The sequence below is a fragment of the Dipodomys ordii genome, unplaced genomic scaffold (assembly GCF_000151885.1).
Source record: "Dipodomys ordii isolate 6190 unplaced genomic scaffold, Dord_2.0 Scaffold56, whole genome shotgun sequence".
NCBI classification, from domain to species: Eukaryota; Metazoa; Chordata; class Mammalia; order Rodentia; family Heteromyidae; genus Dipodomys; species Dipodomys ordii.
In genome coordinates, this window is record NW_012267272.1 from 9,487,251 (window position 1) to 9,512,198 (window position 24,948).

Sequence of the window (24,948 nt, forward strand, 5' to 3'; positions counted from 1 at the left end):
AAAGCTAATACTCACCAGAGAGCTGCAGATAACCCTGTGTTCAACAACACTGGAAAGTAAATACACGGTGTATTTTACTTCCCCTTTACCAGGGTTCAGGGTGCAGGGTGGTGTGGTAGGAGACAGAAAAGAACTTGGGTTATTTCTATGACAATAACAATCTAGGAACTGTTCTCTGTGAGGGCAAGTCCTTATTCCAGAATTGAAGGATGCAGGGCACATAGAGGAGATGCCAGTTCAGGCAAGGAAAGCCTTTGTTATAAATACTTATTTCCAACCAGAGATGTTCATGAAAATGGAGAAGGAAGAGATGCTAAAAAAGCAGGGCGTAAGAAGCTTGGGAGGCTGAAGATTTCCATCGGATAGGTGACTGGTTTTTCATGTGTAGGGGAACAGCTGTAAGCAGATGAGCAAGTACAGGGAGGTGGCAAAGAAGATAGAAAAGGGACTGACAGATGGGCAGAAGTCCTCAGATGCCAGCTGGTATCATGAGAGACTAAAACCTGAAGAGTGACTAAATGGACAAGAGCGCAGAAGAGATTGTAGTCTCATACGGTTCTTCTTGAAATGTTTCCCAAAATAAGAGGCAGTAGAGCATGATTCCCAGCTAGAACACTAGCTGTGGTATCCTTCAGGGAAGGCCCTCGTGAGCATCCCTTCACTCACCTGTTTAATCAGACAGTGTGCAAGCAGCACAAGTCTTTCACTTTTCCAGTAACATCTATAGAAACATGAGAGAAGTATGATTGAATCATTGCCAGGTATTTCATGTGGCTAAAACTGAAGAATTAGGTTATATGCTGAGTTACATGTCAGGGAAATCCACATATTTTGATGGTGGCTCATGTGTGTCATCCTAGCTACTCAGGAGGCTGAGATCTGAGGACTGTAGTTCAAAGCCAGCCCAGGCAGAAAGTCTGTGAGACTCTATCTCCAATTCATCACCAAAAAAACCAGAAGCGGAACTGTGGCTCAAGTGGTAGAGCATCCGCCTTGTACAAAAGAACTAAGTATAGCACTCAGACCCTGAGTTCAAGCCCTAGTACCGGCTCAACAGATAGTTAACTTGAAGGTTTTATAAGGCAAAGCAAGGATTTTGGTCCTGTTATATCTTAAGTCAATATGAAGCCACTGAAGAATTTTTATTTGAGTTTATTAGAAACATTTTCAAAGTCACACATGCACAAGGTACAAAATTAAATAGTACAGAAGGAGTTGAAATGAAAATCAGTTTTCCTTGCCAGTCTTCCTTACTCCCACGCCCTAGATGCTTTTCACAATTATCTATTTCTGAATCTTCTGGCCACTAACTTCCTACATTTAAATAACGTTTCAACGATAAGTTTCTTGATTTATGGACTTTAGAACAATTTTTAATCTTTAATAATTCCTCATTACAAAAGATAAGGATTTTAACTTACATATCTCCCATTTTCCTTTGCCCATTCTTCCAATGTATGAGAGACATGTCTGTTTACTGTTTCTATTGGTTTAATGTATAGCATGGGTTGATATACCTTTATTTCCTCCCCATTTTGCATACATACGTGATATCCTACTCTTCCTTCCACTCCTCTTCCCCTCTCCCACTAAATCTCAACCTCTTTCTGCTTTCTTTCTACTCAGAATATCAGCATCACTTTCAACTTCAATTCAGAATCAGAAAGTAAGCCTTCCATGCTTTGTTGACAGATCAGAACATGGATGACAAATACACAGTTATTACCATTATTTTGGCTATGAAAATGGTTTTCACTGGGAGACAAGCAAAAGTCAAGATATTTTCTCTCATACACACCCAACGCCATACCTGTACCTTGGGAAAGGAAATGTACCTACCGCCAAAGTCAACACGACTCTCTTCTTAGACTCATGGGTAAGCCAAGTCAGGTACTCACTTTTTTTTTTCTTCATCATTGAGCCTTGGATTCTTGACACCTTTCTGATTTGTCTATCTTTCTGTTGATTAAAGAATGTGTGTCTTTTATTTTCAATCATCCCAGTGTCTCATGGATACTATGGCACAGAATGCATATTTTTCAGAGCCCGAGATGAGACTGTGCTCTCATACAAAATGGTACTGCTGGGCAATTGTAACTCTACAGTCAGAAATCCTTGGGAATAACCATCACTCTGGACTCAGGCATTCTTTTGGAACAACCACTGCTCTAGAACAAGATAACATGGGAGAGGCCTATTGTTTTCTATATCCTATTTCCTCTTTTGTGGTTTCCATCTTCATTTCTCTGGAGAACTTTCTCAAGGTACTTCCACAGTAAAGGTCCTAAGGAAGGTCTTTAGACCATTTACTGAGGAACTAAACTGAAAACTTTACTGAAAATGTGCTTGCCAGAAAATGCCTTTGGCCTTCGTCTTGAAAGCCTGCCTTCCATGCAATCCTGGGTACTGAAATTTTCCAGAAGCTATGCGAACACACTGATCCATTGTCCTACAGCATCAGTGCTGCTGTTGAAAATTCTGCTGTGGTCTATTTCTCATCTCTGCTTTGGTGAACTAATTATGATGACCTAATTTTCCCCTTTGGCCACTTTAACATCTTCCCTCTTTCTTTAGTATTCCAAAATTTCTTCAGATTGTGTCTAGGTGTATAGGCTGTTTTGGTCTGTTAGTCTGGAGACTTAGTTTTTTCAGTTCAATTATTTTCCTTTTTATTTCTTTCTCCATGTTTTCTAGGGAACCTAATGATTACATATAATTGGTTGTCTATGTCTCTTCCTTTCCTCATATTTTCTGTCTATATGTCTTTTTTGCTGTGAATCTAGGGAGATTTCTTTCATTTCACTTTTCAGCCTGTCTACCAAATGAATACTTTTGGCAGTTCTATTTTACCTACAAAGGATTTTTGTTATTCTGAGTTTTCTCTTTTTTTTTTCTGGTAGTAAAATCTCTCTAAAGATAGACAGAATTTTATGTCATACTTTTCCCCTCATTGACTTAATTTCCTCTAGTGTTGGTAGTAATTTTCAAACCTTTAATTCTACATGGTTATTTTCCTTATACTTCTCCCTTCTCTTCCCTCCTCACCTCCATGTTTGGGAATCCCTAGATGAAAATTCACACTGAAGCTTAAATGTGAAGTACTGACTTCTCAGGAATTGGTATGGGTTTCTTCTGTGATTCTGTGTTTGGATCTGTTTCAACAGCAAGTTTCTTCTGTAACTGGACACTTCACTGTCGGTCTCAACTCTCAGTAGAGAGTTGGGGAATAGGCTAGGGGACCACTCATTTCCACAGAACGAATTTTATTTGCAGCACCAACTCTTACCTCTCCTTAGGCAGTTTATGCAACTCCTTTATACATACAACCACAATGACAATGAATTTTAAACTGTTACCAAGAATAGGTTGCCTGTGTTTTGTGCACAAGGGTTGGAGTAGAATAGGATAGGGAACAAATTTACAACTGGTACAATTCTTTTGTAAATAGACATTTTCAATGTTCAAGTCTCTTTGGGGTTATGATGTTCAGACCAGCGTATATTCTGTCTGAAAGGTACCTTCGTTCCATGCATTACCATACTTCCTCCTGTTTTTTTCTCTCTTCTGGACAAGTGTTGAGATCTTCTCCAATCAAATGCCTTCTGTTTCCTTTGCTGAGATTCAATTCTCTTTTTGTTTTTCTTGGACTTCAATTTCAGTGGGGCCTAGGGAAGGAGGGAAGGTAAACTTACATGTTTAGTCCATCATCTTAAATTGGAAGTTCCATTGGAGGCTTTTACACAGGGGTGTAACATAGATAACTTTGCTTTTTTTTTTTATTTTAAAGGATTCCCAGGATTTACTGCTGAGAATGGATTAAGCAGGGGGCAGGGGTGGATAAAACTGAATTCTGAAAGGCTGAGGATCTAATTTCCTCCCTGAGAACATGCAATATATAGGACCTAGGGGGAGGGTGTCAGGCACTTACCAAAATAATCCATCACTCAAAATCGAATAAACTAGAGGATTTTTTTTTCAGGGCACTCTGGAGAAAATGACTAAAACCTGAATGGCTCAGAACCTAAAAGACTTGTCTGATGGAAAGGGTTCGCCTTAAGTGTTGCTTATTTGGAAACATCTTTCATTCTTCCTTTGGGCTGGCATTTAGTGTAAGCAAAGGATTTTTTGCTTTGCTAAAATTAGATGAGGAGTAAATATAAGGAGCCAAAAACTCTGGCATGTTATAGCATAAAGGTCCTTTTGTTTGCCGACTGGTTTCTGTATTTAAGCATGTATCTGTTCATTTGAAGCACTGTAATTATTTGTATCTGGTCTGGAACCAGGATGCCTGGGTTCAACTCACAGATCCTCCACTTATTAGCAATATAGCCTTATATAATTTGCTGCAAACTCAGTTCTCCCATTCTAAAAGTGGCAGTGGTAATGGTTTCTATCTCCATGAAATTATTGTGAAGATTAAATGAAACAATGTACACAAAGGAAGACTCAATATCTGGCACATACTCAACACTTCATAATTAATGGCAATTCAATGTTGAGTGAATATTCAACACCTAAGTTCAAGGAATCTAAACAACAGATGTTTATGAAATAAGGGGACATAATTACAGAACTCAGAAATGACATGATGAAGAAATCCCCTCCCTTCCCCTAAACACAAAAACTTTATGTAGTTCAAATCTTAATGTCTACAGATTCTCCAAATTACTAATTAAGCAAATAAAAATGGTGTGTTAATGTAAATAAAGAAGTGATCTAATAAAAAAAAAACAGCTGGATGCCTGCAAACTCAATCCTAGAGCACAATTCTAGTTAAAACTGTGAAGAAAAGATAGCAGGACACTGGAACATCTTTGAATGTTTGGCAACTAGATAAATTTGGGTTATTTCTATTTTGTTCCAAAAGTAAGATGTGTGTGGCAAGTGACTTTTGACAGAGACTGTGTTCTGAATGTGTGTCACTATGAAATCTGAACACCATTACGAAGAAGTTGGATGTTTACAGTTTGTGAAGGATGAATAGCATTGAGGAATTGTTCTGGTTTTTACACAGACTTCCACTGTGGATTTAAAGAAGGAATTTGGCCCCAAAGAAACCAAACCTAATGAACTTTTGTTTTTGTTTCTTGGCAGTTTTTACAATGTGGTTTTTGTTTCGTTTTATAGCTAACTAGGGCCAAAGCGATAGGTAGCTTATGCCTATGACCCTAGAACTTGGAAAGAAGAATACAGCTTGAGGTCAGAGATACATAGCAAGGACCTGTTTCAACCAAGCCAACCAAAAACCTACTCTAAATTTAATGTCTTTAGACTCATAGAGCAACATACCAGAATCCTTGCAGGGTGCGGTATAAAATGAGTGGGATAGAAAACAACTATGAACTGTACATTTCAACTTATATTTCAGTTTTGAACTGTCTATTTAAAAATATATTTCAGAAATGATTTTTAATGTTTAGACTGTGAAGAAATGACAGGTGTTTGAGGAGACAGATATGTTTTACAGAATGCATAAACATATCAAACATCACATAATATCTAGCACATTAGCATGACGTGTGTGTGTGTGTGTGTGTGTGTGTGTGTGCAGGCCTGGGCACTGTCCTTGGGGTGTTTTTTCTCAGGGCTAGTGTTCTATCATTTGAGCCACAGCTCCACTTTTGGTCTTTTTTGTGGCTAACGAGAGATAATTTTTATATTTCCATATATCAGTTTAAAGAAATGAAAAATTATGTATTTATGTGAAAATTCCATGTAAAAGTTAAGTCTAGCTCTAAAATGATATTGAGCTAATTAGATAAAAATGCTAACCAAGATTTCCCCTCTATTCTTACTAATTTTGAGGTGCTGTTCTAGTTACCCTTTCTGTTGTACACAATTGAACCCTCACAATAATCCTGTGAAGCAGATTCCATTTTATAGAATGAGGAAACTGAGTCACAGAGAAGTGAAAGGATTTTTCAGAGCCATACGATTAATAAGTGAAAGACCCAGGACTTGAACTCTAGGATTACACTAGTAGAAATGAGGATCTTAATTGCAAAGCTATGGAAAGCAGTAGATTCCCCATTTTGTGGGGCAGCATGAAATCAAACAACCCCTTAAGATAGTATGCACTATAGATAGTATGCACTGTATATATAGTTCATCCAAGTCTTTCAATTCATCCACCTGAATTTTCATGGAGATTCCTGTGAGACCCATTTCACACACAAGGAAATGTACACTCTTTAAGTGACTTTCCCAAAAGCTAGGATCTAGGTTCTTCCCACTATACCAGGCTGCTTTTCAAGAGCTTTGTAAACTTACAAAATGGGTGAGTCATCTGGGAGCTGTCTGGATAACAAAATAAATTTGTCTTAAAGGGGAGATCTATGGTGATATTTTTGACCAGCAAGTAGAAGCCCAGAGAGAATCCTCAGAATGCCAAGCTAAGAACCACCCTCTAGCTACAATCTGGGAAGAGGGACCAAAGGCCAATAAATCTAGAAACAGGTGCCCAAGCTCTCAGAATGGGGTCAATATGGGACGGGAAGGAATCTGACCACTAAGAGTAAAAGAGCAGGGCTCATGAACCATCAGAAGGCCTTGTTCCTGAAGAATTCTTACCGGTGTCTTGCTGTGTTCTTAACCCACTTCCTAGAGACAGAAGTTGGTCATAAGACACAGGGGCACTGATCTAGGAAGGCAAGGCCAGGACCCTCGTGGACAGAGGTAGGGGAGTAAATCCCCACCTCTGCTACCTCCCCAAACCTCTCTACCTGCCACCTCGATGGGCACTCCTTACATCTGTGTGAGGAGGTACAATTTCATAATATTTTCCTTCCATTCAGGCAGATAGGCCAGGCTGGTAGCCACTTCCTTCTGGATGGGCCAGGCCCAGGCCTCAAAGAACGGAGCCAGATTCTTCTGTACTTGGTGGGAGAACATCTTGACCCACAGATTCATTTTGTCCACATTATCTGTGGGCAAGTTGGTCTGGTTTCTATACTCAGTGAAGAGACGGATGAATGGCTCCCAACCAAAGGCCTCCTGAAGCTAGAAAGAGAGGGGAGAAGTAAGTGAGACATCCAATTCACAAAGACAGCAAATACAAAGTCGAGGTATTGAACACAGTAACCATTAGCTTCCTATCCATCACTGGCCTCTCTCTGTTTTGCATCCTGGACTCAGAGGCATGCAAAATTTTAAATACGGTCTTGGGGCTGGCACGGTGCATGGCACAAAGCAGACACCATCGGTGACGGTTATAGCAATAATTGTAATGATCAGCATCAGTATTTTCTACCCATATCGTTCATCTTTCTCGTGATTGTGAAGATAGTGGTGGGATAGTACACGAGGGCGGAAGTAGAACCGCCCTCATTAACTTTCATAGTTGTGACGTTAAACCCCAATAACTGGAAGATTCCCACCCCTATCTTGGTGTAATGCGAAGCTCATGAATTAGAGCTCTGCATTAATGCACAAGGCTAATAAAATGGCCTTTGGAAGAAAAAGTTAGTTAGAAGCAGAGTAAGTTAGAAGCAGAAGAGTTAGTTAGAAGCAGAAAATGATAGACAGTCTAGCTAGCCAGAACGAAAAATTAAATAACAATTTTAGAAAGAGGTAGGCTCCCCGAAGCCACGGAAAGAGCTCATGTTAGTCAGGGTGACAGAACTTTCAAGTCGAGAGGCACTTGGACAGTCTCTTTTGGATGAGGAATGTTTGTTCCTGGGGGCAAAGCAACGCCAACACTAAGGTGAAAGCAGGGGCTCCCTGGCCATTTTACATCCTTCTCACAGCAGAGAGAATCGACAGAGAAATACTCTGGCAGGTGGAAACACCAGAATAGAACATCCTGGCCTTAAGCTGAGACTATAGTGATCCAGGCCTCGGAGCTGATCCAGGCCTCTGGGACAGAGAACTGGGGCATCGAACAACAAGCCAACCTCCAGGCACAGGACAGCGAGGAATCTTGGACTGCCTACAAGAGGTGGAACTGATATACTCCTCTAAGGAAGAAACAGGTCATAACCTATATATAGTGTGTGTGTGTGTGAGGAAGGTTGTTCAATAGCTACTGAGTAGGAGCATTTGGCTTTAACTACAGGTATGGTTGGCTTTTAAAGCCAGTGAGAGTAAGCGTATTAATAGTATTCTATTTGGCCCTGCAAATAGCTTTACAGTTCCTCAGCGCTTTCTCTGGTACCGAGGTGTGATGGTAGGTCTTTTTGGTCACTAGAGTTATCATCTCATCCAACATGCGGTCCCCACAGCAAGGAGCCTCATTGCCCTTGATTCTTGCCCAGTACCTGCAAATATGTTTCCAGTGCAGTCCATGCATTCCAGTTTTTCACATTAGGCCCCTTGCCCAGGTAGATTCGAACTCTCTTCTCCCGCACAGGGGGCCACAGGGCAATGTTAGCACGGCTCCGTGGAATGCCCAGGACCGTTTCGTGTACATAGACACACCACAGGTTGCAGGTGGCCTCAGTGGTGTGCGGGGGGAACTCCCACTCCTGCCGCTGCTGGTTGCGGCCCAGCTCGTGCACCGGGCCCCACAGCCCCTTGGTTCTGATGAGCTTCTCATTGATGAGCTCCTGCACTGACTCCAGGTGGCACATGATGGGGTACCCTGCGTGCATCCAGCCTGGAAAGGCAGGGGGAGGGGGAGAGGAGAGGGTCATGGCTGAACTGCTCATCTCATGAAATACTTCTCTGAACCATTTCCCTTCCCAAATACCCAGTAGCTACAGACAGCATTCAGCAACTTCCATGCTCCAAAAGGGCAATCAATCCAAACCCAAATCTTTCCAGAATTCCTTTTCTCTTTCTTTGAGATAGCATCTTGTGACATAACCCAAGTTTTCTGGAACTCATTCTATAGTCCAAGGCTGGCCTCGAACTCCTGATCTTCCCACCTCAGCCAGTTCTGGGGCTTCCATTCCTACGCTCATCCTGCAGTAGTGTCTCCAGCTGCCTTCCGACTTGAAGCGGGACAGCAGAGGCAGGAGGAGGCAGGGTGCAGATGGCCATTCAGGGCGGCATTGGAGGTTTTCGTTTTGATGATGGCACCTTATCCATATAAGCCCACGCTGTTACATCATCTTCTCAAAATTCAGCTCTATGAGCAGTCTCACAGACTGTTCATTATTACATGTGGAGTTGTTCAGGTTGACACTGAATAGTAATGATGCATGCAAGCCAAGAAAACCTTCATTGGTTCCTTAAGGCTTGTACACCCTTCACCCGTATTTTTTAGCCTCCCTGACCCAAAGGCAAAGAGCTCAAGATTCAGTGTCTTCTAACTCTGAGCTAGGTCCAGGTCCTCCACTTTACCCCCACGGGATACCTTGAAGGCTTGGGTGACATCTCTGGAGGCCTCTGACAGCTTACAACATGTGACCTCTACTATGATTTCGGATATTAATTTTTCCTTTAAACGTTTTATTTATGATTATTTAATTTTAATTAATTGCTTCTATTAATTCATCCTTTAATTATCTACACCTTGCTAGCAGAACACTCCTACCCCCCTGGCTACCTGCTGTGGAGCCAAGGAAGGTACTACGGACAGGGATTTGCACCCACCGACGGAGATCTGCACGTCGGCCACGATTCTCTGAGGCAGACGCAGCGGGAAGGGCTCTGCTCCCAGCCGAGCCACAGCCTGCATCACCTCGTCCCAGAGGCGGAGCAGTGGCTCGGGGTTCTCCAGGGCACGCAGGTTGGCAGTTGGCACTGTCAGGATGATGTTGTCTGTAGCCAGCTCACCCCAGGGACCTGGGTGCTCTTGGATACGCCTCTTCCACTCTTCCTGGGATGTCTCTCCTAGAAAAGAGGCCATGGGGCTTGAACACACTTTACCACATTCTTTTTTGTTTTTGGTTGGTCATGGGGCTTGAACTCGGGGTCTGGGCACTGACCCTGAGCTCTTCAATCAAGGTGAACGCTTGCTTTTCTGCTGGTTAACTGGAGATAAGAGTCTCATGACTTTCCTGCCCAGGCTGGCTTTGAACTGTGATCCTCAGATCTCAGCTTCCTGAGTAGCTAGGATGACAGGCGTGAGCCACTGATGCCCGGCTTCTTTACCACATCCTTTAAGTTCAAATATACAACCTGGGCTCCAGGAGAACACCCAGGTCATGAATAGCCACATCCCCTCTTCTTTCCATCCTTCTGATATCCCTATTGGATGGATACATACATCTATCTATCTATCTACACCCATGTATCTATATATACACATACATATACATATACACTTGTATCTATGTATGTATATATACATGAAGATAAACACATATATACAAACATATGCATATACACATATTCATGTTTTGTGGCACTGGTGATTGGACTTAGGGCCTCTACCACTTTGGGCCATGTCCCCAATCCTTTTGCTTTTTTGTTTTTCAGATAAGGTCTCATGCTTTTGCCCCATCTGGCCTGAAAACATGATCAGGCATGTGCCACGACGTTCAGTCTTTTCTTCTTGGCCCCAGTGCTACATCTGAGGAAGCCACCCTCCTGTCTCCACCAGTTTACATTTTTCTCTAAACAGTCCCAGTGAATCTAACATTCCCAGCTCTTCCCCACAGCTTTCACTCACCCAGTTTGTAATATGGAGCATGTACAGCCCCCTTAATGGTGATGGGCACAGAACCCAGTTTGCTGCTCTGAGGCACGATGATGTACAGCAGGCCACCCCAGAGACAGGTGATTGATTTTGTAGGCTTGTCCAGGCAGCACCGGTTAATCACGAGTGGGCCTCGGAACAGCTTGCTGGCTCTGGTCAGGTCATCTGTGTGGCAGCCAATCTGTATCTGGAAGAGAAATCCCCCTCAGAGTCACCACAGGGTATGGGGGGGGGGAAATAAAGCGAGGGGGCGGGGAGAAGGAAGCCCAGGAAGCAGGGGCTTGGAAGGGTCATTAGGCCATGACATCATGACATCATGGATGAGACCTGTGAGAGAATGTGAAATAAACAGGAATTGTGGCATTCCTCAAGGTCATAGAGTCTCCCAGAGAGTCACACGGCTCCACAACGGGTCATCTGAGATGTGGGCATGGTGCTCTGAGGTATGATACAACCCTAAAGGCTCATTCTGAGAACCAGTGACTTTGTGTCAGACAGAATCCTAGGTTGCTTGTTCCACTGTGGTGATCCTGGCACTGGAAGGGGGCAGAGGCGGCCCTGAACTAGGCTAATCAGGCACGAGGCAGTGTGATCCAGATGATAGAGCAGAGAGTGGATTTAATTCCTCACCTTCTCAAGGCCTTCTTTCTGGAGAAGGGAGAAGGACTCCTGTATTAGGTAGTCTGGGACTGTTTTCCTCAAGTTTAAGTTAAATAAATGGCAGAAATGATGCGAAACAGGGCACAGCATTGGCCCTTACCTTTACAATGGCCCCACTGTTGGGGGACAGAACAGGATGGCAGATGAATTTTGCAAATAGGGTGTGCATGTGTGGAAGTGGACATGAACAATTAAGAAATGGTCCTGAATGTGGTGAAGAACAGACATCAGTCAGGGAGGCTCTTGTGCTACAATGGGAAGTGTTCCTGAAGAGGAAAAGTGAGCTAAGATGAATCTCCATAGAAGAATAGCGGACCTTCCTTTTGCTATCTCTCTTTTTTATTTTGGGGGGGGGTCCAGTAGTGGGGCCTGAATTCTGGGCCTGGGCGCTGTCCCTCAGCTCTTCAGCTCAAGGCTAGTACTCTACCACTTGAGCCACAGCACCACTTCTGGCTCTTTTCTTTTTGCTTATGTGGTGCTAAGGAATCGAACCCAGGGCCTCATGCATGCAAGGCATGCGCTCTACCACTGAGCCACCTTCCCAGCCCCCTTTTGCTATCTCTCTTAGCCCTTGACTCTGTAATGTAAGTTAAAAGCATAATGCTGAAGAGGATGAAAGTGGTTTGAGTTCTGGGCTCTGACATGTATCAGCTCTATTCATCTTGCTTTTCTGGAAGGTAGTTGTCTCTTCCTTAATAAGGGTAACAATACCTGCCTTGTATTGCCCATGGGGTTGGATGAGGACAAAGTAAGATGCTAAGTGGGAAGGAGAGAGCACTGGGATTTTCCCTTCCCAGTCTCTTCGTGGGAGAGGGGTGTGGCCTCACCTTCAGATCAGCAGAGGCAGCGGCTTCGGGCAATGAGACTTCTATAATTTGTCTTCCAGGTATGTAGAGACCCGTGCTCATCCAGCAGTATCGGGTGCCTGCCCAAAGCACAGGAAGGACAGACTTTATAACGCCCCTATGTAACATCTACAGCCCTTCCTGAGGACTGCAAACCTCTTCCCATCCACGCTGCCCTGCTTGATCTCTTCTAAGAGCACCCACAGCCCCAGCCCTTGCTCTCTTGAAAGTGCACAGCCAAGGACAGCCAGGGGCTTTCTGGTAGTCACATCCTCTCCCCAGAGCTTCTCCCGACCTTGAGCTCAGGCCCTCCTTCCATACCTGGATTGGTGCAGTTGACCTCCACGGTGATGGGAGCTTCTGAGGGGCGCATGTAGGCGCTGCTGTAGATGTCTTCAATTTCTGGGACGAGCAGCGAGAGGTCACTTCCAGAGTGGGCCAGACCTGTGGCCAGGGAGAGCATGGCCCCTCGGCAACAGTCATTGATCACAGGGTTCTCTCGGGTGGCCACGGGGAGCCGATAGCGGCTCAGCAGCTTCCTCAGGAGCCGGTGCACTGACATGTAGGCAGGGATCTCTTCTGCGGGGATCTGGAGGAATGCCGCGCCGTCGGGGCCCAGCTTCGCCAGCCAGCCTTTCTCCACATTCCCTCTCTTTCTGCCCATTATAACCTGGAACTCAGCCAGGGTGGAGCGGAAGTGGTAGGTCCTTATCCCTGCTTTAGGGGTACGGAAGGGGCCCGGGTTGAGGCTTTGGCTTGTAATGCTGATGCCAAAGGGGTTGAGGAGCAAATTTCCTGGGAATCGAGCCAGGGGGGACACCCCTGGGTTTTTGAAGGCCCACCACCAGGCCTGGGCACCAACGAAGAGCCCTCCACCCTCTGCCACAAACTCCTGCAGCTCCTTGACCCCGATATCACTCATAGGTTCAAAGCAATAGACACTGGCATCGCTGGTTAGATTGGGCTCGATGCTGGTGTCTATGCCCCCTACGGCTAGCAGACCGCTCAGTGTTCTCAGCTCTGTCTGCACTACAATCTTGCCTCTGCGGCCCCCGTCCAGCCAGCGCACAGCATTGAGCAGAAAGGGGCCTAGCTTCCCCACCGTGAATAGAACCTTATGACCAGTCACCACCACCCGGCCCCGGCCATAGCGGGCAGCCGCTATCACACAGCCGTGGTAGGAATCTAACCCCAGAGGAAAAGCCAAAGCCCCATGCACTAGCAGCTGAGATGGGAAACAGTCTGAATTGCTGATGTCCAGCTCTGAAATGCCATGCAGGAGCTCGTCTCTGTCCTCAGAGAGGTCGTCTTCACAACTGCGAAAAGACACAAGCATTCCGTGTTAGAGGCATGCGTGGTCCCTACACAAAGCCCCTAGGCCAGCACCTGGTACACAGCAAGGCCTTCAGATCATCTGCTCGTACCAATCCTCTTTATAGCTCTTACAGGAGAGCTGGGAGAACAGACTGGATAGATCTGAACTCCCTGGGCATGGAAATTCTGTTGGAGGGAGGTTTTACGGTCTCATATGAATTCTGCTCTGTCTAAGTTCTCCAAAGGACATTGCAAAAGAGATCCTGTTCTGTGTACCAAGTACTTTATTTGAAAGAGTCTAGATTTTAGTTCTTTAAAAAAATATTTCAAGTCTTTCGAACATCAGTAAAAGCACTGAATAGGAAAGTGTGCTTTTATTTTGATAAGGAGTCTCTTAGCAACTTCATACAGCTAATTTTCGACAAAGTCTAAGGACAGCTCAGTTATTATCTAAGGAGAGGATCAAGAGAGCTGACTGGCCTCAATTCCAGTGAGAACCTCTGGCAACCTGACCCAAGAGGACTGATTATATCTAGAACTCTACTCATTCTTTGGCTGCCACAGGAGAGAAGAATTCCTGTGTTGGGGGTGGAAGGGGGGAGGAGAGTTTGCTCAGCATCATGTGTCTATTTTGCGTGGGTTACTAACCTATCCCCGGAGGGCCTCAGCATACCCACAAGTCCCAACTGGTGGATGTGACCCTGAATACCTAGCAGGATGACTGGGGATAGGGTCAGCTCTCATAAGTCTGAGATTTCAGACCCAGTTCTGCCATTTTTGTTAGGTACAGAGCTGTGGCAATGATGTGGTCAGAAGACAGCTTTTAAAGAAACTCCCAAACCTGCAGGAACATGTAGACAACACAGCTGTAGTATTGGAAGTGGGTGGGCTTCCCAGCAGACCCTTCCCTGAAGAGAAAGGCATTGCTCTACAGTTTGGAGCCGACTGCCCCTGTCCCTGAAGTATTAGCCACTAAAATCATTCAACTAGTTCTTCTGCTTTGATTGCACGCTCACCAAACACCTCTGTGATGATAATCCTGTGTCCAAGATCAGCTGCTTAAAGATATCAAGAAGTCACTGGCCACCAGGCCAGGCAGAATGAATGACCTGGTTTTGTCTTGGACAATCTAATTTGATGATTCTAACAACGAGATTTTAAAATGTTTAGTACTTTACATTTATTTTTCTTATTTTTAAATTTATTTTTCTTATTTTTAAATTTATTTTTATTGTAGAGGTGATGTACAGAGGGGTTATAGTTACATAGATCAGGTAACGAATATTTATCTTTTTTAATCTTGTCACCTCTTCCCTCATTTTCTCCCGTCACTCCTGCCCTAAGAGTTGTATAGTTCATTTTCAACAGTGTCTAGTATCACTGCTATGTGTTCACATTTTGTCCTACCATTTCTGTGCCCTCTCTTACCCTCCCCCAAACAGATAAGTGGAAACAAGAGGACTTTTTTGTTGTTGTTATTTTGCTTTCCCCACCCCCTCCTTTGTTGATTTTTTGATTACGGTACTTTACATTTTTTAACCTTTTTTTTTCCTTTTTCACCAATGAAGCCAGCAAACAAAGATGGTTGATTATTGTGCTTCAAATGAACCCATCGGCAAATGTCAGGATTTCTGAACTAGCTTGGTGTGACTAGATAAGACAGTTGCCAGGCCTACATCTAAAAAACAAAACTATCTGAGTTCCTGGTCAGCCCAGGGGCTATTTTCAGGGACATCTGTCTGTTAGTTCCAACATCCCGGCTATTGGAAGTGGAGGAGCTAACTAATAATTTCATAAATTGCAAAAGAAAGCAATCAAATATGACTTCTCTTTCTCACCCTTTTCTGAAATAAAACAAAAGTCATTTTAAAAGAACTCTACCAGGACAGATGAGAGAGAAAGACGGAAGGAGTGACATTGATCAAGATGCATTATAACTATAACTGATTTGTTGAATTGACATCCCTTTGTATAACTACTTATGAGATAACAGTAGTAGTAGTAGTAGTAATAGAACTCCATCATAGCACTGGATTTTGAAAAGAGCACAATCTGCAAACTTGAATGGTGGGTACTTTTATATTGTAAAGTGAAATGGAACTATATAGATCAGTAATCCACTGGAACAAAAGAATCCTGGACTGAATGTGTATGAAAAGAAAACTAAGGAAACAAAAGGACTAGGATAATCATTTGTCCTGGAAAATACACTGCAGAAACCAGTAATGATCTATCTATAATTTCAATGTAATTTCCAATTTAAATAATAATGAGTCACCAAACTATGTCTGATGGGAACTAATAGCATGAAAGAGAAGTATGAAACTAGTCAAAAGAAATAACCAACTTCCAGCCGGGTGCCAGTAGCTCACACCTATAGTCCTAGCTACTCAGAAGGCTGAGATCTAAGGATCAAGGTTCAAAGCCAGCCTGGGCAGGAAAGTCCGTGAGACTCCTATCTCCAATAAACCACTAGAAAACTGGAAGTGGCGCTGTGGCCCAAGCGGTAGAGCGCTCACCTTGAGCTAAAGAGTGCAAGGACAACGGCCAAGCCCAGAATTCAAGCCCCACGACCGACCAAAAAACAAAAAAGAAAGAAAAAAAGAAAAAAAAGAAATAACCAACTTCCAAGGAAATAGCAAAAGTCCTAAGTATGTATGCCTAGGCACTAGTGAGTTTAAGAAGACATATTACATCTCCCTCAAAAAAAAAAAGGTGGAGGAAGAGAGGGGCACGCTGCTATAAAAACTCACTAATGGAAAGAATAATGATGGGATTGTCAAACAGATCATTTCAGTTTTAACACGGGAAGAATATAAGTCTTGGGGGGCTGGGAAGGTGGCTCAGTGGTAGAGCTCTTGCCTTGCATGCCTGAGGCCCTGGGTTCGATTCCTCAGCACCACATAAGCAAACAGAAAAAAGCCGGAAGTGGCGCTGTGGCTCAAGTGGTAGAGCGCTAGCCTTGAGCTGAAGAGCTGAGGGGCAACGCCCAGGCCCAGAGTTCAGGCCCCACGACCGGACCCAAAAAAAAAAAAAAAAAAGAAAAGAAGTCTTGGCGCAGCTAAAGACTGTGAATAAATTAAGTGGAAAATTGGGCAAAAGTCATTCTTCTTGGCTATGGTGCATAGTGCTACAATGAACATGGCTGTAATGATAGCTTTACTGTCATTGTTTGTGTTCTATTGGAAAAATGCCCAGGAGTGGCATTGCTGGGTCATAGGGTAGTTCTAGATTTATTTATTTTTTTTGTCGGTCATGAGGCCTCAACTCTGGGCCTGGGGACTGTCTCTCAGCTCTTCAGCTAAAGGCTAGCTCTCTACCACTTGAGCCACAGCACCACTTCTGGCTTTTTCTGCTAATGTGGTGCTGAGGAATTGAACCCAGGGTCTCATACATGCAAGGAAAGCACTCTACCACTAAAGCCACCTTCCCAGCCCCTATAATTAATTTTTTGAGGAACTTCCATAATGCTTTCCAGAGTGGTTGAACAATCTTATATTCCCATCAACAGTGTATTATAGTTCCCTTTTGGCTGAATCCTCGCCAGCACTTTTTTTTTTGATAGTGGCCCCTCTAGCCCAAATGCCCCTAAATGGACAAATGGATCAAGAAAAATGTGGTGATTATATTCACAATGGAATTTTATTTATTTACGACAAAGAATAATTTTGTACCATTTGCAAGGGAATGGAATGACTGGGAAAAAAATTATATTAAGTGAAGTAAGCCAGGCACAGAGGAGCAAAGGTTACATGGCTTTCTTCACTTGTGGTAGCTAGAATATACTTATAAATCTATAAGAAAACACATTGGACAGTATGCAAATGGTTACAAATGAATTAACTGAAGTGTAATAGACTCTGGAAAGCTAGACTAGGTCAAAGGCCAACATAATCAACACCAGGAAAGGGTACCTGCAAGAAGTGGGAGGTGGAACTGAGGGGAGAGGGGTAGACAAATGAAGGGAGTATACACCACAAAATTAAGAAAAGGGAAGGGATAAGTCGAAGGGGGTGAGAATGTTGAAGAGGTGACACTAGTCAAGATGCATTTATCCATAAACTGCTTGGTTATAGGGCACCTACTCTGTACAACTACTTAAAGATAATAAAAAAATTTAAAGAAGTCATCCTTCTGAGAGATGTGTTAAGGGTATAAATAAAACAATACAAAAAATAAAATAAAACATAAGGAAGGATATAATACCTGAAGATTTAATATCTAGCAAGTAAGAATTCCAGAAGAAATCAATAACAAAACAAAATGACGATATCGTCCAGTTTGCTGGTCTGGCTAATATTATAGTAATTTGGCTCCTGTGTCTGTTAGTAAGAGTTCTAGCAAATACATACCCAAGTTTGCTTTATTTACAGTTTCATTTTCTGCACGTTTGGTTGCCTGTCGTCAGTTGTGGTTCAAAGTATTAAAAGGAAAATTCCACAAATAAATGATTCATAGATTTTAAATAGTGCATATTCTGAGTAGTGTGAAATGAACTCTTATGCTTACTATATGGTGAACATTAATCATTCCTCTGTCCAGGGTGTCCACACTGTGTACTCTACCCACCCTTGGTCCCTCTGCAGCCATCTTAGTCACCGGGGGTGGTGGTACGGCGGTATTCACGTTCAAGTGAGCCTTACCTAATAGTGACCTAATGCTACATGACAGTGCCTACAGCAGTCACCTCATGTCGCCTTGTCATAGAGCCATAAGTACTTTACAGTAAGATACTGTGTGAGAGAGATCTCATTACATACCTTTTATTAGAGCATAACTGTTCTATTTTGTAGTTAGTTACTGTTATTTTTTTATGGTACCTAATTTATGAATTATACTTTTTACAATGATGTAATATATGTAAGGTTTCTTTGGTACTATGTATAATTTCAGGTATCCAATGAGGGTCTTGGAATAAGCCCTACAGAGATATCTCCTTCTTTTAAGTAAAAAAAATATCTTTCAGTAGCTGTACAAAGGAAATTCAATCCAACAGGTGAATTGATGAGTACAATGCGTCTAGATCAAAGTCACCTCCTTCCATCCTTCCATGCCTCTTATTTCCTGCTAATAATATTCTTGAAATGAAAAAATATCTAGGGTATAAAATATATACAGTAAATGGATGAATAAACAGAAGAGTTTGAACTCCTTCACAGATGCCTGGTATTTGGGTTAAAACCAGGAAAAGTGTCTTCTTATGCAAAAGACAGAGTCATGAGCTATTCTGGGTGATTTGCCTGAAATTTCACAATAAGAATTTCTATCTCATTCCCCATAGCTTTAACTTACACTGCGCATCTTCCTCGCCCAGTCCCACTTTCCTTGCCTCTTCAGTCAGATATTAGTGTTCTTCATTCCAAGGAAACAGAATTTTAGTATACAGTAGGGAGTGGCCTGGTATATTTTTTTCTGCTTTGTGGACTGCTCTAGCTTTTAATCACTCATTTATCCCTCCAATTATAGACATCTAACGAATGTTGACTGAGCACCTATTGATCTGTTACATGGACAGCCCTGTATGTAAACAAACAAGACTGGGCAGTGTTCTCAAAGAGCCTGCAGAGCAGTCTGTCTCTTAGCCATCATCTGCCTCCTTCGTTTGCCAGCATGGTCTCTTGCTTCTAGAGAGAGAGCTCCTAGATTTAGCACATAGAACTTATACCACCTATTTTTTTCTATTTCAACTTGTGAACTGTCTGTTGTTTTTCTTCCTATCCTAACCACATCTTGCTTAATATGCAAAAGTTTACCCACAGCGCTGGAAGAATTTAGCTTCTGGGGTACTCACCTAACTAAGACTGGGATTTTGGGCATCTTCTTGGAGACTTTGAAGAAACTTGTGTCTCCTTTGTTGTCGGTGAAGTACACGCCAGCCACACTGGTGACCAGGTTCCCCGGAAAGGTGAACAGAACTCTTTCATCTTCACCCTGGTTGGCCCAGTCCCAGGCTTGGCCTCCCATGAGCAAGCCTCCTCCACGTTTCATGAACTGGACCAGCTTTTCAGTCATGGTTTCATTGTAGGCATCAATGCAGTAAACCCCCAGGGAGTCATTCACTTCCGGTTCAATCTTGGACTCTACTCCAGCGCCCTCCAGGATTTTGACCAAAGGTGCCACAGATGGGTGTATACCAATGGGGGCCCCAGGGGAGGAACGAAGCCACCCCACAGCATTGATGAGAAAGGGAGTGAGCTGGGTTTCAGCCAAGTAGTCCTCATGGGATACCACCACCAGGCGGCCTCGACCGTAGGAGGAGGCAGCAATGAGCACCTGGCCCATGTCATTCACCATGACAGGAAATGAGGCCTCTCCGATTAGAAGCAGTTCACAAGGGATGGCATCTTCAGGAAGGTCCCAGCTTGTCACTCCATTCATAAGGGCCTCAAAGGCAGCCGAGGGAGTCGCCATGGCTCTGTTTGGGTCTGAGAAAGAGGAAAGCAAGAATTCAACTTGGTGAAGAAAGGTAAGCAAACAACAACAAAATAGACTAGTTTGTTCTTCCACTACTTGGGCAAGCTTCTGAAGAAGACTTACATTGCACTGAATCAAATCGCAGCGTCAGTGGCTACAATCCCAGAGTGCTCCCCCCTGCCTTTTAAACTTTCAGTGGTTAAAGTTAGTATGATATTTTCCCTGACAGAGAACCAACCAAACAAGGGAGGAATGAAGGTGAGATTATGTCTCCCAAGGAAATATTGTGAAATCCTAATCCTTAGCATCTGAGAATGTGACTGTATTTAGAAGGAAGGTCTCTGCAGATGTAATCAAGTTAAGATGAGCTCACAGCTCTCAGCTGATGACTGATGAGAGGCCATTTGGACATAGAGAGACATAGGAACTCAAGGAGAAATTGTTGTTAGAAGATGGAGGCAGAGACTTAGAATGCTACATCTACAAGCCAAGGAATTCCACGGATTGTTGGCAAAAACCAGAAGCAAAGACTAAGGCAATATATTCTACCTCCAAAATCCCAGAAGGAACCAACCAGCACGGCTGAGACCTGGATTTTGAAATGCCCCCAGTGCTGACTTGAATAAAATGCTGTGATTTAAATTACTCTATTGGGGGTCATTTGATATGAGAGCCTCTAGAAACTAATACAGCATGCAGCAAGCTGCCCACCTCACACCCATTCCACTGGGTGGAATTGGTATTGGCATTTCAATTTACAGCCCTGCACTTGCTAGGAAGACACTCTGCCACTTGAACCATATCTCCAACCCCCAAGATCGACATTTTATTTATATTTCATTTTTGCTATTGTTTATTTATCTTCTTTCAAATTATCTTTTAGTAGTTGTACCCAGGGGTCTCACTGTTGTCAATTTATGAGTATAATGCTTCTTGATCGATGTCACCCCTTCTATCATCCTCTCTTGTGAACACTGGTCTTTTAAATCTCAGCTTGGAGCTCTTGGAATTATAGTCTAAACAGCCTACCCCCGTCTCAGAGAATCGGAGGTTGAGTAGGAGGAAGGTAAACGCTGTCTGTGGCTTGAATCCACACAACAACGAGCAGAGACTAAGTTAGGAGAGGATGGTAGCTTCTTACTATCTAGGATAAAGCTGAGGAAGGCACCTCTACCTCCTGATGTGACCTCACAACTGTCCTTCGCTTCTTCACTACAAGCTCCTTTTCAAGGATGTTTCAAGATCTCTCATCAGCATTCAATTGTTTGTATAGAGACATTCCCACAAATGCTTATACTTAACTCTAAGAGCAAATCCTTTAGGACTGAAGGACATGGCTCAAGTGGTTTCAGCACTTGCTTAGCAAGCAAGAAGCCCTACAATCAACCCTCAGAACCACAGTAAATGAACAAACAGCGTAAACCATTTAAGTTGTAAGTTAATAGGGAATTTTTGCAAAGTGAAAAAAGAAATCTGACCCAATGTTAGGCTTTACAAACACTGGGTTCTGCATTTATTGATTGTGATTTTACAATTTTCCTATTTTGATGCTGATGTTAAGTCTCATGTTAGTACTAGTACTAATGATTATTATATTTATTCCTCAAGTATCTTGGTATGTCCTTGACAAAGTCCTTGGCGTAGAAAATGTGTCATCTACAGACCATAGAAAAATCTCGGTCTTGAGGTAACCCATAAACTCAAGATCCCAGTAAATGAACACATTAGTCATTATGTGGTCATCAAAGACTTCTTTAAAAACTAATGAAGTCTTAACTGGACTATCTTCTCTTCAAAATAGTTCTTCCAAGATAAACTGCACAAGCTAGATGCTTCTGGCAGTTAAATATAAGCACCGGTATCCTATCCCCCTTCAAAGACTACTGAGCCAACAACTGGTTATTCAGAAGCTTGCCCTCCTTCCCTGCCCCTCCTAGACACCACAAATTACCAGGACAGAGAATTGTGCAAAGTTACAGAATGTCTCTTCTATTCTTCCCACACTCACTGGTCACCAGTCCTGTCGATATCCTTGTTCAGAATTTCCAATTACAACCCCATCCACCTGGCTTTAGGTCGTTAAACATGATTCATGTCTGGACTAAACTAATCCAGTCTCCACGTCCGTGGGGTCTGTTCTTAATCTCTATTTATACTACTGCTCTGGAAGGAAAACTCCACAGGGCTTCAACTGTGTCCACAGGGGGAAAAAATCTGACTTGGTCCTCCTGATCTGTGAGGTCTTCAGAGTAGGCAGCTCCTTCAAGTTTCTAGCTTTATTTCTCACTCCATCCTTCCCTCTTCGCTTCCAGCTGGCGGGGCTCCTAGGATGAGGCCCAGTTCTTATTTCAGAGGAGCCTCTTTCCTTTCCCTTCCCTCTTCCACCTTTCTAGCTATGGAAATTATTCTTCTAAGAGATGAGGAAATTTAAATGAACACATCTCTGAAAGAATGTTCAGCATCACGAGTCTGGCAGTGGGAAATAATATTATTTCATCAAAGAGATGAACTAGGGGACAGAGAGAAGAGAGTAAGGAAGATAAAAGTGGCTAATGGTATCTAATGGAGGATCGACTACAGGGACCCTGTCACAATGTAAGGAAGGACTGAGAAAGTCTGTCCTCTTTTAAAAGCAACAGGTAGTAAGTTAAAGAGTGTCAGTGAAGAGTGGCAGCATGCAGGACGTGAGCACAAGGATTCTGACTGCCACACTGACCTGGAAATGGAAACAGGTAAGTGGAAACCAAGAGGTGGACATAGAGCAAAGACAAGGAATGTTTCCTAGCATCAGGACCTTAAATCCAAAGCCACCCTTGCCTAATTTTGACCTCTCCTCCACACACTCCACTGCACCCAGAAGGACAGCCTGTGGCACGGGCCCACCCACACACCCACGCTGCATCTCCTCAGGAGTCGCTCAGCAGAACCGTGCTTCCCCAGCCTGGAGACACCACACACCCAGAAAAGAACTCATACTACCCAGTCACCCACTGGGCTCTAAGATACCTCAAGGATGAACTACATCTATCTTACATCTACGTAGAATGTTCTAGACACATTTTAAGTGCGAATTTCAAGTCCTTATGTTACATAGAACATGGACCTATTTTTTATAAGGATCAAGATAACCATAATAAATAACCATAACTGGAGTAATAATGCAATGCTTATCAGGTTTCTGGCAATATAATACACAGTTTATGTAGTTTCAAAAATTGTAACCCAAAAAAACCTATGAGATATATATATTATCACTATCTTCATTGTATCGACTAGGGAGAAATAACCTTGTGTGGTAAGGTGATGTGATACCTGCTCAAAGGCACCTATATGTAAAGTAGTGGATCTTGGATTCAAATCCAAGAACTACAACATTGAGGTCTACATTCTTAAGCACAGCACCAAGAATATATTAAGCTTCTGGTAGTCTGTTCGTGCCAGGTTTTGGTACGAGCAACAACACATTTCAACACATAAGCCCTGATTATATTAGAAAGCGATTTTTCAAACAATGTAATTACATCTTTGACTTTCTCCCCGGTGGTTCTTTGGGCTCACTGAGGTCCATTTGAATGTCTACAGTCACCTTCGAAGCAAAAGGTATCCTAGTCACAGCCTGTAGCTCAGGGAAAGAGTAAGTTTCCTATTCCCATGACAAAACAGCCCTGTCTCTGGAACCTACACAGGCTTCTCCCTGTAAGAGATATGCTGACAGGAAGGTGGGACCTTCTTGGAGAGTGACTGGGCCTTTCACATTTTGTACTTCCATTCCATTTCAGACCTGAGGTGAGAGAATGTATTTCATTGTCTGCATCCCCTAGACCGATCAGAGGATTCCATGGATGATGCTGCGAATAAAAGCAAACCTGAGGTCCCCGTGTTAGCCGGGCCTTGAATATGGAAGAAGATATAATGCAGACATGAGGAGATGCTCTCTCATCTTCATGCCATTGTCTTCCTTGAGCCCTTTGTTTCTTTTTCCTTATGCATTCAATAACTTTTCCACTGTCTATCGACTTCCACTAAGCCAGAACTGGAACGGATTCGACCTTTTTCTTTTGCATTTCATCCTAGACATTCCCAGCTGTATCTCATTTCATTTTAATAGGAAAACATGGTTTAATCCATGCATCTAAAACAATATGTAATGTACACAGGAGAATATAGTCAATAAAATACAGATCAATGTAAAACATTAGCTCCCCCCCACACCATATATTTATCACATGGATTAGAGAAAAACAACCCAAGCTCTAGACCCTAGTGTCTGAAGCTCCCTCTGCAAGCCCTCCACAGAATTAAGGACTCAAACCTTTTTCCATTCCCTTATTTCTATCTTACCACATTCCTTCTCCATTCCTGATTCCCCCCCCCCCCCCCGGAAGCTTTCTCTTGCTCCTATCTGCCCCTTTGTCCCACTGGCTAACTCAGAAGATTCTAATTGAGGAGCTCCAGCCCTGGGGTGAGGAGATCTGACTGCTGTTTTTTATAGTTCAGTTCCTGCCTGCTCCCTAGCCCTGGTCAGCTTGCGGAAGGTTTCTATGGAATGGGCAGTGTGGGAGAAAGGTCTTCCCAAACTCCACCAGGGGCGAAGCCTGAGCCCGCTCCCCTCTCCCCCTCTCCGCCCCCACCCCAGTCCGCACGGAGCTTGTGGGTGACGTCAGAGGAGCTGCGGGAGGGGCTGGGGTGGTGATGAGGGGTGGAGGAGGGGAGCCGGGCGGAAAGGCTCTGCCCCGCTGCTGCTGGCATCTTGGTCTTGTGTCAGACAGAGGGGTACGCAGACCACGGATCCCCACCCCCTTCCCAAGCCTCTCTCCAGGGAACAGTGCAAGTGGGATCAGATCCCCAGAGACCCTGTTGGCAAAGGCCAAAGGGCAGAAGCGATGCCCGTGGTCGCCCCGCGGGCTCCGGGGCTGTGCCGGGGCCTTTTCCTCCAAGAATGCCCAGGGTGAGATGCTCAGATGCTGGCCCTGGAAGACAGGCCTGCGGGCAGCTCGACCAACCACACAAAGCCAGCACACGCCAACGTCCGTGTCAGGACGCGGGATGGAGCAATGCGGCACTGGTAAAGCACCGCCCGGGAGCGCAGAAAAAAGCCTCCACGGCCAGCCACACGGCCCCGGGCGCCCGGGA

General features: G+C 43.7%; 1 protein-coding gene across 2 annotated transcripts; it reads right to left on the reverse strand.

Annotated features, from left to right (window-relative positions):
- Positions 1-1,137: 1,137 nt before the first annotated feature.
- Tcaf1 (TRPM8 channel-associated factor 1) lies at positions 1,138-19,823 on the reverse strand. 2 transcript variants are annotated; one of them, XM_013021694.1, is made up of 8 exons: positions 19,193-19,823; positions 12,409-13,403; positions 12,070-12,167; positions 10,556-10,769; positions 9,535-9,774; positions 8,256-8,593; positions 6,749-6,999; positions 1,138-3,665 (listed from the first exon to the last, which is right to left on the reverse strand). In XM_013021694.1, the coding sequence occupies exons 1-8, from the start codon at positions 19,810-19,812 to the stop codon at positions 3,656-3,658; spliced, it is 2,766 nt and encodes a 921-aa protein (XP_012877148.1). In that variant the 5' UTR covers positions 19,813-19,823; the 3' UTR covers positions 1,138-3,655. The 2 variants fall into 2 exon arrangements, with proteins under 2 accessions (XP_012877148.1, XP_012877149.1); XM_013021695.1 differs by having other exon boundaries at positions 6,723-6,999.
- Between the last annotated feature and the right edge of the window lie 5,125 nt (positions 19,824-24,948).

Excerpts from the sequence above, each read along its gene's own strand:
- Tcaf1 (XM_013021694.1), bottom strand. The coding sequence starts at position 19,812 with ATGGCGACTCCCTCGGCTGCCTTTGAGGCCCTTATGAATGGAGTGACA. Across the intron at positions 13,404-19,192 it reads AAAATCCCAGTCTTAGTTAG|TTGTGAAGACGACCTCTCTG; the intron begins GTGAGTACCCCA and ends GTCTTTTCGCAG. Across the intron at positions 10,770-12,069 it reads CTGCCTCTGCTGATCTGAAG|ATACAGATTGGCTGCCACAC; the intron begins GTGAGGCCACAC and ends TTTCTCTTCCAG.